The 15,740-nt window shown below is 42.2% G+C and overlaps 1 protein-coding gene across 2 annotated transcripts in view; it reads left to right on the top strand.

The window, feature by feature from the left end:
- The window catches only part of mllt10 (MLLT10 histone lysine methyltransferase DOT1L cofactor), a 50,464-nt gene extending 35,331 nt beyond the window's left edge, over window positions 1–15,133 (top strand). For both annotated transcript variants that reach the window (XM_028569333.1, XM_028569334.1), the window contains 9 exons: window positions 1,560–1,714; window positions 5,949–6,066; window positions 8,669–8,747; window positions 9,961–10,148; window positions 11,683–11,832; window positions 12,123–12,178; window positions 12,554–12,852; window positions 13,739–13,829; window positions 14,174–15,133. In XM_028569333.1, the coding sequence (XP_028425134.1) occupies window positions 1,560–1,714; window positions 5,949–6,066; window positions 8,669–8,747; window positions 9,961–10,148; window positions 11,683–11,832; window positions 12,123–12,178; window positions 12,554–12,852; window positions 13,739–13,829; window positions 14,174–14,449 (1,412 nt within the window). In that variant the 3' untranslated portion in view covers window positions 14,450–15,133. The remainder of the gene's footprint in view (window positions 1–1,559; window positions 1,715–5,948; window positions 6,067–8,668; window positions 8,748–9,960; window positions 10,149–11,682; window positions 11,833–12,122; window positions 12,179–12,553; window positions 12,853–13,738; window positions 13,830–14,173) is intronic.
- Window positions 15,134–15,740: the final 607 nt, after the last annotated feature.

Below are 15,740 nucleotides of genomic sequence, written 5' to 3'. Positions count from 1 at the left end.
TCATCCTGCTTTTCAGTAAAAAGCTGAGACTCGCCTGAGTTGGAGCAAGACAGTTTTCTCCTTAAAGTGACATTAAAAAAAAGAAGTGATATACATATAATACAGTTAAACTTTAAATTAAAAAAGTACAACTAATTTACACATTTGTTTATAAATGGCGTTATTTCCTGCTAGCTAAAAAAATCAGCTAAATAAGCTGTCTAATTCAGATAAATATTAAATTTTATTCAAACGTTCCTTATGGAGAATTAAAGTACAGCATACATAGACTGTGATCCATTATTTGGCATTCAATTTTAAATAACCTCTATAGTCTTACATCATAAAGTCAGTATGAAGTAAAATGAACCTGTATTTTTCTCCTAGCACAGATTTTGCATCATCCCTTTGTGTGTAACTCATTTCATCAGTGGCATGAGCTAAACTCTGATAAACTGTTGGTTTGGCCTCTAATCCAGCTGCTAAAAATCTTGCAGGAGCTCATGCCCCCTGAGTCATGGCAGCCCTGCCTTGGGTATAAATTTTTCTGGTGCATATTACAAAGCGTTATAAATAGTATGTAGGCCCATACAGTGTTCTCTCTCTCTCTCTCTCTCTCTCTCTCTCTCTCTCTCTCTCTCTCTCTCTCTCTCTCTCTCTCTCTCTCTCTCTCTCTCTCTCTCGTTCTCCCTCCCCCACCCCTCCCCTCCTGGCACAAAGATCTCTTGTTCCCCCAGTGAATGTGTGCTGCCCTGAGCCATTCAAGCTTTTGTGGGGCTGAGGGGCCCCCCCCCCCACCCCTCCCTGCTGGGGTCAAAGGGGGGCAGGGGCAGGGCTTATCCCTAGTTAGTGGGCGAGCACAGGGGTGTGTAAGGGGGAGGGAGATAAGAGCGTAGCGCATGCATATGGTTGTGTGAAAATGGAGCAATATGTTTGCGTTGGTGATTTATAACTGGTGTATAGTTTGTTGTATTATCATCATTTTTAATAAGCCAAATCAAGTGTTTTATTTGAATAAGTACAAAGAATACATATGGAGAGAATGTGCCGATTGAATTTCCTCCTCTCTTCTGTACCAATTTGTTAAAGCTTGAAGTGTGTGTGTGTGTGTGTGTGTGTGTGTGTGTGTGTGTGTGTGTGTGTGTGTGTGTAAAATGGATGGGGTTTTTACGATCATAAAGAAACCAAATTATCATAGCGCGTACTCGGGAAGCCCACACTTAATCGTGCATTACATTTGTTGATTTTGTTGATCATGCATTAAATTGGTTAAAGTCAACAGATCTGCACCTTGTTTAGAACTTAATATTAGATGTTGCTTTATCTCTGTAAATGATTCATGCTCCAATACAGCAAATGGTCTCTTTCTAGCCAGCATGCACAATACCAGGACACTGAAACGGCTAAATGGCATTCAGCCATCGTTAATTTTATTATTTACACCAGTGCTTTTCATGCCGTAATAATTATAGTCACTGTAACAGTATTCCTCTAAAATCATTGTTTTTTTTGTATTATTTAAATCTAGTATTAGATGAGGATAACACTGTTAATATCTGTTGTCTCTGATATCTCCACAGGTGTTTTCTCTGGTGCGGATGGGTCATCGTCAGGGACAGGAGCTGTCGCCATCGGCGGAGCCATCTCTGAGTTGCAACAGCAACCCACCCCTTCACTAGCCCCTCCCTCTCCATTCACTGCCACCGCACCGCTAACCAGCACCGCCGCCACACATGTGAGTCCAAACACACAAACTTTGCTTAAAACTCTCAATGTCCTTCTCACACTCACATACATGGAAAATACATGCTCAGTAAACACACACCATCTCTTTCTTTCTCACACACACACACACACTATTCAGAACCCTCTAGATCTGTCAATTCACCCACATCTCTCCCATCTTTGAGCTGAAGTGCAGATAAACTGTGGGAACACAAAAAAACCAAAGCACACTAATTAAACATCTTCCGCACCAAATCTCTCAGCACTATTATTAATCCACTGCATGTTAATTATGTGTGAAATGTGTGTGCCCTGACCTTGTGTGGATTGTGTTTTCTCAGCAAGTCCTTCTATAGCTGATTAAATATAGTGCACCTGTAGAAGGTCTTAGTATTTTCATTTTTTTGTCTCTGAACATTCCATTGAAACATCTGTGATTGTCCTGCTTAATTCATTTTGACTATTGAGCTTAGTGAGTATGGTCTGAATTATGGGCTGTTATAATATAAAGAGATGCATCTTTATTACTGTAAATGTTATTACGGGAATGTGTAGGGAAATATTGGATAATCCTAATTTATCTTTTAAAAAAAAGTAGAAATTCAGTGTTCAATATAATAAAAATCAGGGGGAAAAAACACGTGTGCTGTGCTATTGTAATACACACTCACGATTAGGATTTCCACCATGTCTCTTAGTGTGGAAAATGGTGGAACAAAAGCTTCTGGGCAAAGCTGGGAAAGCGGTCATTTACATTAGGTCAGAAAGTGGATCCAGAATCCAGGCTGCATATTTCAAGAAAAGCCCTTCTATCTAGGAATTATTTGAAATGTTTGGGAATTTTTTATGATCTCAACTGTGTTTTATACAATTTTTAACTATTATCCTATTAGATCCTTGGAGGTTATAGCAACAGTTTAGCAGGTTTATTCAGATCAAAAATATTTTTTCATTCTTTGCCTCAAAGTGATATTGTTTTTGGTGTGTTCCATTGGCTTAAATACACTTATATTCAAAAGTGAGGGCACTGACTCTAATTCAGTCAGCTCAACCCCCTCCAGTAATCACACAAAGAAAAAAAAAAAACTCTTCTTCAATCACTGACCCCAGTGTCCATCCTTTCAAAACCTCCCCAAAGACCATGCTCTGTCTCTGTTCACCCAACATTTTTCTCCCGTGTCCACTTACAACCTCTCTCTCTCTCTCTCTCTCTCTCTCTCTCTCTCTCTTCTCTCACACTTTCTCTCACCCTCGACCTTCCTTCTCTCTGTCCCCATCCATTTCTCTTTTTCTCCCTCCGTTGTCCTGTGATGTAATGACATCTGACAAGCACCACAGTAGGGATGGAGGGAGGCATTGGGGGCAAGTGTGTTTGGGGGGGACTCATGCCTTGAATTGGCTTGCCTGGCCTTCATCTTGCCCCGCTCCTCTCTGTTCAGCACATATTATAGAGGACAGGAGGCCCAGGGAGGCACTGGTGTGTGTGTGTGTGTGTGTGTGTGTGTGTGTGTGTGTGTGGTGTGTGTGTGTGTGTGTGTGTGTGTGTGTGTGTGTGTGTGTGTGTGTGTGTGTGTGTGTGTGTGTGTGTGTGTGTGTGTGTGTGTGTGTGTGTGTGTGTGTGTGTGTGTGTGTGTGTGTGTGTGTGTGTGTGTGTGTGTGTGTGTGTCACACACAGACCATTTGCTATTTCAGTCCGCTAGCAGACTCTCGGCCTACTGTTATTGGCTATCAGCCCAGGACAGAGAAAGGGAGTTCGAAAGAGACTTTGAATGAAAAATGAATGTTGATGGGAAAGGGGGCAGGATTATGGCCCAGATGGGAGGAGGAAGAGGGGAGGAGGGGTCTAGAAAGAAATCTAAAGTCATTTCAGTAAGGGTGGGAAAAGGGACAGAGGGAACAGGTTCTTTCTTTGAATTTAACAACAGTGATGGGAATTTCCAGGATGTTTTCCAAATTTTATTATTCTAGTCATACCACTTCCATGAATTTATTTTCTTTTTTTTTCCCCTCAAGAGTCCACCCTAAATCTCAGCAAATTGATATAAATGACTTCACAAGCTAAAGATATGACAGAAAGCCAGGCAAAGCTTCACAAATGCAGGACTTGCAGAATAATAATAATAATCATATAAAATAAGTTCGGTGGGGGGGGAGAAGAAGAATCCGCACCAGGGTTGAGGGAGGTCAGGGTGGGCGATTCTCATTTACATATTGTCATTGAGCTTTGTTTTAACATTTTGGTTCAGGTCATAGTTTCAGATCATTTTTCTGTTTTCTGCTCATTCACAAAAACATGTTTTTCTTTTTTTAGGGCTGATCAGAACTCGCTCCAGTCAAACTGCAGAAAGTGTAGGAAGACTTTTTAAGCTCTTAAATGTATCCGTCCCATCGCCCCAAAATAATAACTTTTTTTTTTTTTCAGTAAAAAAAACAACTCATCATGCTTTTCATCTTGACCAGAAATTACAGAGCTCCTAGAGCTTCCAAATATTGTGGAAAAGCAACTTTCAGTAACTTCAATACAGGGTTCATACATTTTGAAAAACTCTGGAAAAGTTATGGAATTTGAAAAATGCAAATTCCAGGCCTGGAAAGGTTTTGGAAACATAAAAAGACGCAGAAAGTTTTGGAAAAGTCATGGAATTTTTTTTAAACACAGCATAATAATATGTCATTAATAAATGTATTTTCACGTCGACTTAACCTCAGCGTTCTATTCGGGGAGCAATATTATGAATCCCACTATGAACCACATAAATTGTTATTCATTTTATAGTTAAACCTCTGAGGGTAAACTTTAACACAGATTTGTATTCTTATTGTATAATGTCAACTGACATTTTCAGGAACACATAGTCATGGAAATTTGCCAAAAAGTCATGGAAAAGTATTGGTTAAAATGCGTATGAACCCTGTAAATTAAGTTTTGTCTCACTTCCTTTTGTTCCTTTTCAACCAAAACAGTCAGCCATTTTGTTTTTGTAGATAGACCTGATTCCCCTCCTGATGCTCCCCCCTCGCTCTCTTCCATCTTACCCCACCCTTCCCTCCACAGCCCTTATTTGGGAAATGCCTTAATTGGATTAAACTCTGTGCATCAGGAACACTTTGTCAGCATGTCAGCGTACTGTCGGGGTGTTGAGGCACTTTGAGCCCTGTGTGCATGTGTGTGTTGGTAACAGAATATTGAACGGGGGATCCATAATTTATCCATGTTACTTATAGATGAAATGATAGTAAATCCACCTTCCAATTTATTTATTTCTCCATTCAAATAAGCTTCAAACTGTCATGAAATAATATGTAGATGCTTTGTGACGAAGCAAAATCAATAGTGGCCACTGATTGATCAGATTGATTCTCAGCTTTGGATTCAGGCTCATTAAATGTGTAATAACATGCCACTCAGACCTCCCCGGCAATAAAATAAACATTTATAGCTTATTAGCAGTGTAAAATACACACCAGAGAAACACCTGTGACTATACAACATAAGATTTAAATATCAGTTTACTAAAAAAATAATCGGCCACTCTTACAAAGAGGACATTGTTTTGTTACTATCCAGGATTAGCATCGGTTATTTTTCCAATAAATATATAGTGCTAAAAGAATGGACATAAAATCAACCGAAAATGAATCCGCACTTTTGATAATCAGTGAATGGTTTGGGTCATTGATCAAGCAAAAACCCCAACAATGCTGGTTTTTAGCCTGTGAAAATGTTCTCTCTTTTCTTTACTGTTTGTATCATTATCAACTCAATAAATTTGTGTTTTGCATTGTTGGGCTCTGCAAATTTGTAATTGTTTTTTTTGTCACTTTTTGTTATTTTATAGACTTAACTTTAATTGATAATGAAAAAAATAATTGTCATAAATTCACAATAATTGTACATTATTGAAGTAAGAATTCATCAAAAATAATCGTAAATTGTAGCACTAAAATTATGTTTAATTCAATGAAGAATTCTTTTAAACCCATAAGTATATTTCGACTATTTTATATGCAGTTAGAATGCATAGCATACGACTGCATTGTGGGGGGACTTTTGGTGCATGTCTTACTCCTCACCCTCCTCTTGTTTCCTGCCTGTCTTTGTACTATCAGCAATCCAATAAAGGCAAAAATGGTACACAAAAATTCTCTAAAAGAAATGGCTTGTAACTAATAACTATGATTTTAATCACAGTGAAAGGCTTATTGTGGCTTATTCTTATCCATATCTGTGCCTCTGTCTACAGGTTAGCAGTCTGCCAGGGTCAGTCTTCAACCTCGCTCCCCCCCACATGTTTGGAAACAGGCTGAATCCCAACTCGGCCATGGCAGCACTCATCGCCCAGTCCGAGGCCTCACCAGCAGGTATGACAACATACCTAATTGTAGCGATGTGTGCATGTGACAAATATATGCATGTGTGTGTTAGGAAGAGAAAGAAGGAGATAATGGAAAGGTCACGCCCCCTCGGTCCCACAGAGAGGTCAACGGTCAGCACTCGTGATATTTTCAAGCTCCTCCCACTCAGCTCCAGTTACATGCCGGAATTGTTCCCCCTCTCTCACCCGTCCTCTCTGTCACACAAACAGATCGGCACATATAATTTACATGTAAAACTTAGTGTCTCAGTGTGAGAGAAAGAGGAGGATTGGAGGTAGTGGTGTGGTGGAGGAGCAGAGAAAGCCGGTAGCTGCCTGCAGGTACATGAGGTACAAAATAGGTGGTTTTGTTGTCTGTCCGGTGCAGAAGAGCTGATGATGGAGACGTGGCTTTAGTAATCAGAGTGGCCACTTCCTGATACAAGACATCTGGTTGAACAGAGACGAGAGAAGAAAGAGAGGAAAAAAAGGGAGAGGAGAGAGTTAAGAGCGAGGAGGAGGAGGAAGGTAGGTAGTTCCTGCTGGCGGTCATCAGAGCCAGATCCACCCTGACCTGCAGGTCAACTCACTAATCAGGCTGAATGACAGGGGGCCGTGTGTGTGTGTGTGTGTGTGTGTGTGTGTGTGTGTGTGTGTGTGTGTGTGTGTGTGTGTGTGTGTGTGTGTGTGTGTGTGTGTGTGTGTGTGTGTGTGTGTGTGTGTGTGTGTGTGTGTGTGTGTGTGTGTGTGTGTGTGTGTGTGTGTGTGTGTGTGTGTGTGTGTGTGTGTGTGTGTGTGTGTATAAACAAGTTTGTTGTCATTGGAAACAAATCTTAGCGCAACTTTTTAACTTTATAAAAAAATATTAGTTTTTATATTTGATCAATGTTTTATTTATGTAAAAAGTAGAATTTAAGATTTTAGCCTTTTAATGAGGAAAAAGTAGCATACTAATTATTTAATATTAGATTGCTCGAAATTTGACTGAAATGATTGATTATCAAAATGGTTTTTGATTTATTTTCAGTCAATTGAGTAATTCATTGACTAATCAATAGGTAAAATCATTGACATGCTGCCATTCTTTCCCAACCGTAAAGTTAAGCACACAGTCGTGTACAGCACGTGTGTACAGCTACACAAGCGTGAAGTTCTGTTTGTGTACTAGTAAAGGTCATGTGAGCACAAAGTGCAAGGTGTGCGTGTGTTTGTGTGCATGTAGCCTGTTTACTTTGGCAGCCGTTTGTCTTTGCTTTTGAGTGTCTGGAGGGAGGTGCCAGGACAGAAAGGGTTATGAGAGAAAAAGGACTTGAAAAAGAAGGCGAGCGAAGGACTAGAGTGGTGACCTGGTGGGGGTAAAAGCTGGGATTGACTGTTTTAAGTAGAGGGGAGTTTGCGCGAGTGTGTAAATGCAAAAGTGTGCGTTTGCGTGTGTGTGCATGTGTGATTCATTACTCTCACTGAGGAAAATGAAAAGAAGCGTCTGGCCAGGGGCCCAGAGGGAGGACATACAGACTCTCAAAGAAGGTAGAGGGAAAGAGAAAAATGCACATGCAGTTTGAATGAAGGCATGTGTGTGAAAGAGATACAAGGGAAGAGAGACAAAGTTTTGGAGGTTGCAGAGCCAGAAGTGTTACGATACGTCCACACTACGCCGGCTAAATTTGAAATATTTTCTCTTTGTTTTGGCGTTTAGCTGGCGTTTTTTGCACCCCAAAACAGTGTCTCAGTCTCCACAACAGATAAATCCGAAAACTAACAAAACTATCAATGTGTTTTAGTGTGGACGAGGACAACGGAGCTTTTGGAAAATTATGTACTGTAAGCCTGCTCAGGGGCTAAATTAGACCTCAGAGAGGTGGTCTAACTCCAAATAGAATGTAATTGGGATTTGGAAGCGATTGTGTTGTGTAAATGTACTGTAAACACTAATCACAGATATAGAGCATATGAAAATCCATTGTATCTAACCATGTGCTATAGTCGGTTCAAAATTGTGTTTATAAGAAGTTCTTATAAAATTAGTAAAATTCATCAAGTATGATATAAACAATGTGAAATATGATGTTTGAGATTTTAAAGATGGCCCAGTGTCTCCAGGACCCCAAGAGAAAAATAAGGGTTAAGACATTTTTATTAACCCTCATTTTAAATGACAATATAGCCATACTGTCATTAAGCTGTATTTATATTCATTTTGTCTCAAGTGCCTTGTTAACAGGTTATATTTATAATGGTATCAATAGTCCAAATGACTGTTTTCTGCTTGTCCTGTTATTTGACAGCAGAAACATGAAAACACAGTCAAATCAATATATTTTGAGGTTTTGTTGTATTAAATCACAGTATAGGTAATGTAAGAGAGCAGGACGGCACAGAACAGAGTTTTAACCAGTACTGACTCAGCAGAATAACCAGGCTGTTGTCTCACTTCTTAGAACAAAAGAAGAAGAGATTTAGCCCTTTTCCTATAGTTCAGTGTGGACAGCGAACTTTACAAAAATGACGTGAAAATGTTAGTGTGGATGGTAGTGGAAGTTTTCAACTTTAGGTAGCTTGGTCTTAGATGTGAAATTGATTTTTGTGTGTGTGTGTGTGCGTGTGTGTAGATCAGGAGGTGGGAGACGGCAGCAGCGGTGTCGGAGCTCAGGGCTTTTCCATAAGAGCTTCTCCCAAGACCACCCCGCGGTGAGTACGCACACACACACACACACACACACCCCCTCCTCCACACACACACACACACAAACACACACACACCGACCCCATTTACATTCCTACCTCCTTCACCCATCCCCCTCTCTGCTTTTCCTTTGCTGGCCCCTCGTCTCCTCTCTCTTTCTCTTCCTCTCACTCCTCACACACACACATGCACACTCTCCCTTTCGCTCTCACCCCTACCGGCAATTCTCGCTCTCTCAGCCAACGATAACTTGTGTTTTTGAAGGTGGTAACCATCCCTCAACTCCAGTTAGATTTTTTTTTTTTCTTGGGTTTAATCACACATGGAAGGACAGTCTGGTGATTTTCTGCATCTCCTTCATTTGGGAGTATTAGCATGGATCTCTCAGGATGGGAATATTGATGATACCAATCCATTTATGTTTGATTCAACTTCTTTGAGGGATGGATAAATTCACTTGATGAGGTTGGTTCCAATTTTCATTATTTTAGTTAATTTTTTACACTGTATACTTTTAAATTTTGTATTAAGGGGACATGATTTTGTCCCGATAAATTTTTTTTAAAAAGAAAATATTATAAAAGCAGAATACGATGACAGAGATTTTCTCTTTGAAGTGGAACATTTAATGACATTTTGACTGCCTTGATGATTTTGTAGTTTGCAATTTAATATTTTAATGTGAGTATAGCTGACAATTTTTTTTTGCATCCAGCGTGAATAAGATGGTGACATTGACACTAAAAATTTCAGTGCATTTTAGTTTGTGGTGTGATTCAAAAGTGGACAAAATCTTGCCATTACTTTTTTTCGTTTTTACGTTTTTTTTACTTTTTCCCTGACATTACGCACCTCTTTCTGTCCTTTCTACTCTCCTGCTGTCTCTCATTTCCCCTCTTTCACACTCAACAGATTGTCTCAGCACACACACACCAAGATTTATCACATCAAGACAGTCCACTTCCCTCTCTCTCTCTCTCTCTCTCATTCTCTGTCATGTCCTCTTTCTCTCTCTCTTTACCTCACACACAGACAGAAAGCCTGGCCCCTTTTCATTAGAGGCCACTGTAACAACAAATTGATGTAGTTTTATAGCCGGCAGTGTCTATGTTTGTCTGACGTTTATGTTGGGTCGTTAATCTCCCCATTGACCTCTCTATCTCTCTCTTTCTATCCATGCTCTCGCTCTATCTCTCCCCCCTCCCTCCCTTCATTCAGCTCTCCCATTGGTGGCCTGCAGATCCGCTATGACTCCTCGGGGTCGTTGCCGGGGCCGGGGTTGCTAGGGGCGGGGGCGGGTGTCGGGGAGACGCTGCCCCCGGTGGCCACCAGCATCGAGCAGCTCCTGGAGAGGCAGTGGAACGAAGGGCAGAGCTTCCTGCTGCAGCAGGGAGCGCAGGGAGACGGTGAGAGGATGCACACATTAAAACACACCTGAAGAGCGCCCAGATAGCTCAGTTGGTAGAGCAGGTGCCCATATATAGAGGTTTACTCCTCAACACAGCGGCCGCGGGTTCGACTCCGACCTGCGGCCCTTTGCTGCATGTCATTCCCCCTCTCTCTCCCCTTTCAAGTCGTCCTATGTCCTGTCAAAAATAAAGGCCGAAAATGCCCAAAAAATTATAATCTTAAAATCGCACACACACCTGAAGAATGCGCTCCCACACAGGGCTGGATATCATATCATATATATATCATATATATTGCCATTGTAGTGTTGATGCCAAAGCAATACTACTTGATACCTTACTCTGATTCATATAATTTTTTTTCATTTAACAAGACAAAACAAAGTCCTAGACATTCGGTGCAAGTTTTCAGTACTTGTCACACATTTCTGTCAGTCCCAGAAAAATATTGTGGTCCGATACCCAGCTCCACAGCTATTCATTATTCCCACCTTTTCCCTCTTTGCCCCATTTCTCTCTTCCTATCAATTGATCCATCAGCCTTTTGCCTTCTCCCACTTCCTCTTTTCAGTCACCTCCTCACTTTAACTGTTATTGTGGATTACTGTCAGTTATCTCCCTATTTGAACATCCCTTCAGGGATCTATAAAGTGGAAATGAAAAAGGGAAGGGGGCCTAGTTGTTAAAAGGTTGTCCTTCTTCTGGACTTAGGTCTAAGTTCTTGTGTGTGCAAATCCTCCTCGTCACTCCTTATCGCTGAGTCTGCACAGGCACCAGGGTCCCTGTTCTGTAGCTGATCTTGACCTCTGACCTCCCCGTCGAGTGCATCTGTCTAATCAGTCACTGGGTATTTCAACAAAGTGGCGTGGAGGAGTAGCAGAGTTGCATGATTTTGCCTTAAGGAAGCACTGGCCTTTCAGAAAGTCATAGCATCTGTGTTCTTGCTTGTGAAAAGATCGCTCTAATACAGCTTCATCCCAAACGTACAAAATGTAGCATCTAAAATGTAGGTAAAACCAGTTTAAAGCCTCTGAACACCCACACAGCGGGTTTAAGTCATTCTGGCTGATTAGACCTCTGCTCAGCTTAAAAGGTGAGCCGGAGCTTAGATGGGAATTTATTAGGTCACAAATCTTTTCTACCAATAAGAATAATAAAGGTGTCATATGTCCTGCCCTATTAGGTGCAACAAAGCTAACAGGAGACTCAGGAAGATGACAGTCAATCAGTCTATACACAGCCACAGTCCTGGGAAGAGGTCTAATCAGATTAACTCAAAACATCTGGGTGGGTGTTCAGGGCCTTTTTGAAAATGCCTGAGTTGACCTCACACGGCAACAGAATGATTTTTATTATTGTCAATTTGAATTTCGGACAGCAGTAAATTGAAAACTCAGAGCGGAGAGATTTACAAAATGGTTTCATTTAGCAGGAAGCAAAAAGTGCTGCTGCTCCACTACACTCAATGAGTTTTGTCCCCCTCATCTCTCTCTCTCTCTCTCTCTCTCTCTCTCCCCCCCGTCTCTTTCAGTGCTGGGCATGTTGAAGTCCCTCCACCAGCTGCAGGAGGAGAACAGGAGGCTGGAGGAGCAGATCAAAAATCTGACCATGAAGAAAGAGAGACTGCAGCTTCTCAGCGCTCAGCTATCGGTGCCTTTCACCCCCACTACGGCCTGCGCTGGTACACACACACACACACACACACACACTCTCCGGCTTCAGCTTCTCATATATAAAGATTTGTTGCTTTTTTGATTATTTGTTTAAATTTATTTTTTTTAATATGATTTTAAATTAAATATCCTACAAAACAAGACATTTGATGACGTCACCTTGGCTTCTAGAACTTAGGACAGACATTTATTGTCATTTTATAAAATATTTTATAGTTTTTGATTAAAACACAATCAGCAGAATAATTGGTGCAATTGAGACCGAGCGAATATGAACCTGCATTGATTTGTGTTACAGATGTGAAAGGAGGCCAGCTGGGAGCCACTGACTCATCTTTACCTGTGGCAGCTCAGGTAAGAACAAACTGCCAACACATTCCGTCTGAATCCTGTATCACCACAAAGTCCAGCGCTACAGTACAAGACGGAGCAGTAACATATCACGAATACCTGAATTAAAGGACAATTCCGGCGCAAAACGAACCTAGGGGTTAACACCTAGGTTCGTTTTGCACCGGAATTGTCCTTTAAGTGAGGTTTGGTGAAACAAGCAGAAGACGCTAGTTTAGTTATACCAGATAATGTCATGAGTTTACACCTCATGAACTTACAGTGATCATTTGACATTTGTGATTAAGTATATTATCAAAAGGAGGAGTTGTGATTAATGATGTTTCTCTCTCTCACTCTCTCTCTCTCTCTCTCTCTCTCTCTCTCTCTCTCTCTCAGGACGGTGTGTCATGTGGTGGCCACAGCAGTAGTGGCTCCACCTCATCTCTCTCCACCCCTCCCTCCGTCTCCCAGAGCCCGCCCCAGCCGCAGCTGAACGGGGTCGCTGCCGTGGGAACGGCCCCAGCCGGGCTGGGCGGGGTGGCAGGGCTGATGGGGGCTCTGGGTGCAGGTAGTGCACTGGGCATGGGAGGAATTGTCGGGGCGTTGAACGGGGTGATCCAGACGCCGGCGGGCACCGTCAGCCCTCACACACACACTACAGGAGCAGTTACCGGCGTCATGTTGCCCAATAACAGGTACGTCTGATGGCTGTTTTTGATCATCCTGAAAGCTTTTTCTGATGTCCTTTTTCTGATAAAAAACATGAATTAATAATAAAACAATTTTAGGAGCTCACAGTACTGAATTACAGGAGCAAGTACAAAGTTATCCTCAATAATGCTCAACAGTGTTTCAAGTTCATATCACCCACCCCAGCAGTAGCTGTCAGTGGAGTAAAGGCCTCCACTCCAAATGTGTTCCAGTTGCCTAACGTTGAGACTTTGGAGATTTCAGACCCTCTGTCACCACATCCTGAACTACTGAAAATACCACAATAATGTCAGGGTACAGACATGTCTGGCAACCTCATCTCTTGGTGTCTTATGTCTTAGATGTCCAAGATGTTGAACGAATGTGAACTTTATCGTGTCCTCTCCTTTTTGCTTCCTTTTGCTTGCGTGTTGGATTGTTGCAGTTCAGCAACTAGTAAGAACAGGTGAGACAGATCAGCGTCGCAACAACCGGTAGCTCGGTTTCCTTCCTGTCCCTGAAGTCGGTCAGAAGAGATTCTGGGACGATGTTGTTGTGTCGCATCTTTTTTTTTTTTCATGTCGTCACATTTTCTTGCTTTTTGGCAAGTGAAATTGACATTTAAGATGACTTCCGTTTTTTTTCTTAGTATTTAAAAATTGTAATACATGGAACATGCTTGTTCTTAAGGGGCCAGTTGTCACATTTGTTCTATGTACAGCATGTTGCATTTTGCTGCAGTCAGCAGCTCTGTAGGCCCCGTGGCTGAGAACCTCTAATGTTGTGAAATTGTGTATTATTGTGTATTAAAATGTATTTAGCTCCGAGCTGATAGAGCGAGGACAGTGTTTATCATGTTTGTCTGACTGCGAGTTATTTTTGTCTCGTCAGCGCTGCGCGGCTCGGCCTGCTGTCTGAGCAGCACAGACTCCTCCTGCAGCAGCATCAGCTCCAGCAGCTGCTGGCCTCGCAGCCTTCAGCAGTACGACACACACACACACACACACACACTGCCATCCCCACTATCACACAGTTAAACACACACAAAGACATTGAGCTACACTTTTCCTTTGGACAATGGCCTAAATCAGTAAGCTTATTAACTGTTCTCTTTTTTTGTTCCCTCCACTGCTCATCCCACTTTCCTCTGCTCTTCTTCTCCATCCCCTTTTGTTGTCCTCCTTCTTATCCAACTCTCATTCCCTTTCCTGTTTAAAACTTTCACATTATCCTCCTGCGTTTTCCTCTTTGCTCCCTCCTTTTCCTTATTTCATCTCTCTCTCGCTCTCTCACTCTCTCTCTCTCTCTCTCTCTCTCTCTCTAAAGGAGCAGCAGCAGGTGTTGCTCTACCAACTGATGCAGCAGCAGCAGGACCTCCAGCAGCTGCAGTCGCTCTCCTCTGCCCAGATTCCCTCCATCCCGCTCTCCTCCGCTCAGCTGCCCATCAACAACCTGCTGCCTGGCGCCCAGGGCCAAGGCACCATCACGGCCAACCCCTTCCTGGCGCTGCAGCACGCACATGCTGACACACACGCCTCGGGGGCGCAGAAGTCGCGGCTAGCTGAGAAGGCCATGGGCGTCGCAGGGCAAGAGAAGACATGACGGCAGATGCTCTCTTTTTTTTTGTTGTTTTTTTAATATATAAATATGCAGAGTCTTCAGGAGATCAGTCTGTTGGTCAACTTTGTGGTTCAGTGATGAGAACATTGGCAGCAGAGAAATCTGTGTTCCTGGTACATCATTCTTTCTAGCGGTCTGTGCTAATACATTAGCACACACTATGGCAAGTGATAGCATTCGTTTGCAGTCACCAGCTCACTGTAGTTGACCTTGTCAGGTTTATTTTGCAACCTTTTCAGGTTACAAGCTTTGTCTTCATTTGTACTATTTATGTCCATCCAATCTTTAGTGCTGCTTTGGGTGCTTATTTTTGTCACTGTTGAGACGATGATTTTCATTTGGTATCACTGGTAGCAACTTAGTGTGTTAGTGTCACGAAATAAATACATGGTCTGTTCTCTCAACAGGTGAGTTGACTTAACAGGTCAGCTTCTCGGAAACCTTTTCCTTCAATGAGTTTCTCTCAATATTTCCTTTTCTAATCTTATCATCCTGCTTCTTCACATTTCTTCTTTCTCTTGTTGCTGTGTCACGTTTTTTCATAATTTCCTCTTTTTGTCTCCACATTTCTCTCACTGCTTCTCCATCGTCCACACTAACATCCCTCTCGTCCTGGTCTCTCTGCTGTCTCACTCTCTCAGGGACCTCAGCTAACTCAGCACACAAGCTAGCACACACACAGATAGCAGAAAAGTAAAAATAGCAGAAACACATGAATATAAAAAAGAAACTACAATTCCCCACCACAGGACTTAACAGTAGCAGATGTATGTTTGACATCTGTGTCGCAGCAATCCAGAGGGTAATATTTGGTGAAAGGCTTGTGAAAATATCCCACATGTTCTCGCCATTGCCTTTCTCCCGGTGTCTCTTTCACTCCGTTTTTGCAGATCCATTAATGTCAGTGAGCCAAGCCTCATACGGTCACCGCAGAAGCCTTGCTTTTGACTGTCTCTTCTCTGGGCCAGATACAGGGGCCTCACTCAGGGAAGTGAAATGTAAAAAGGAAGAAAAAAGAAGAAAAACAGCAAGTTGAATGTTCAAAGGATGCATTAATCCACACAGCACACAGTCTCACAAAGAGAAATTATGCAGTTGGTTGTCAGCTCGTGGAAGTCATTACATTTCATCTTCCTGATTGAGCCCCCTGCTGCACCTACCTCTCAAACAGGACCAGCCTATCAGGACCTAAATGGCCGACAGCAGCGGCCACTTAAAAACCCACGAAAGTGAGAACTGGCCAATCAGGGTCCAAACCCAAGTGCCTGAGGCC

Source organism: Perca flavescens, chromosome 22 (genome assembly GCF_004354835.1).
Source record: "Perca flavescens isolate YP-PL-M2 chromosome 22, PFLA_1.0, whole genome shotgun sequence".
NCBI lineage: Eukaryota > Metazoa > Chordata > Actinopteri > Perciformes > Percidae > Perca > Perca flavescens.
Note: the sequence above shows the minus strand (reverse complement) of the source record. Positions and strands in the feature narration are given on the sequence as shown.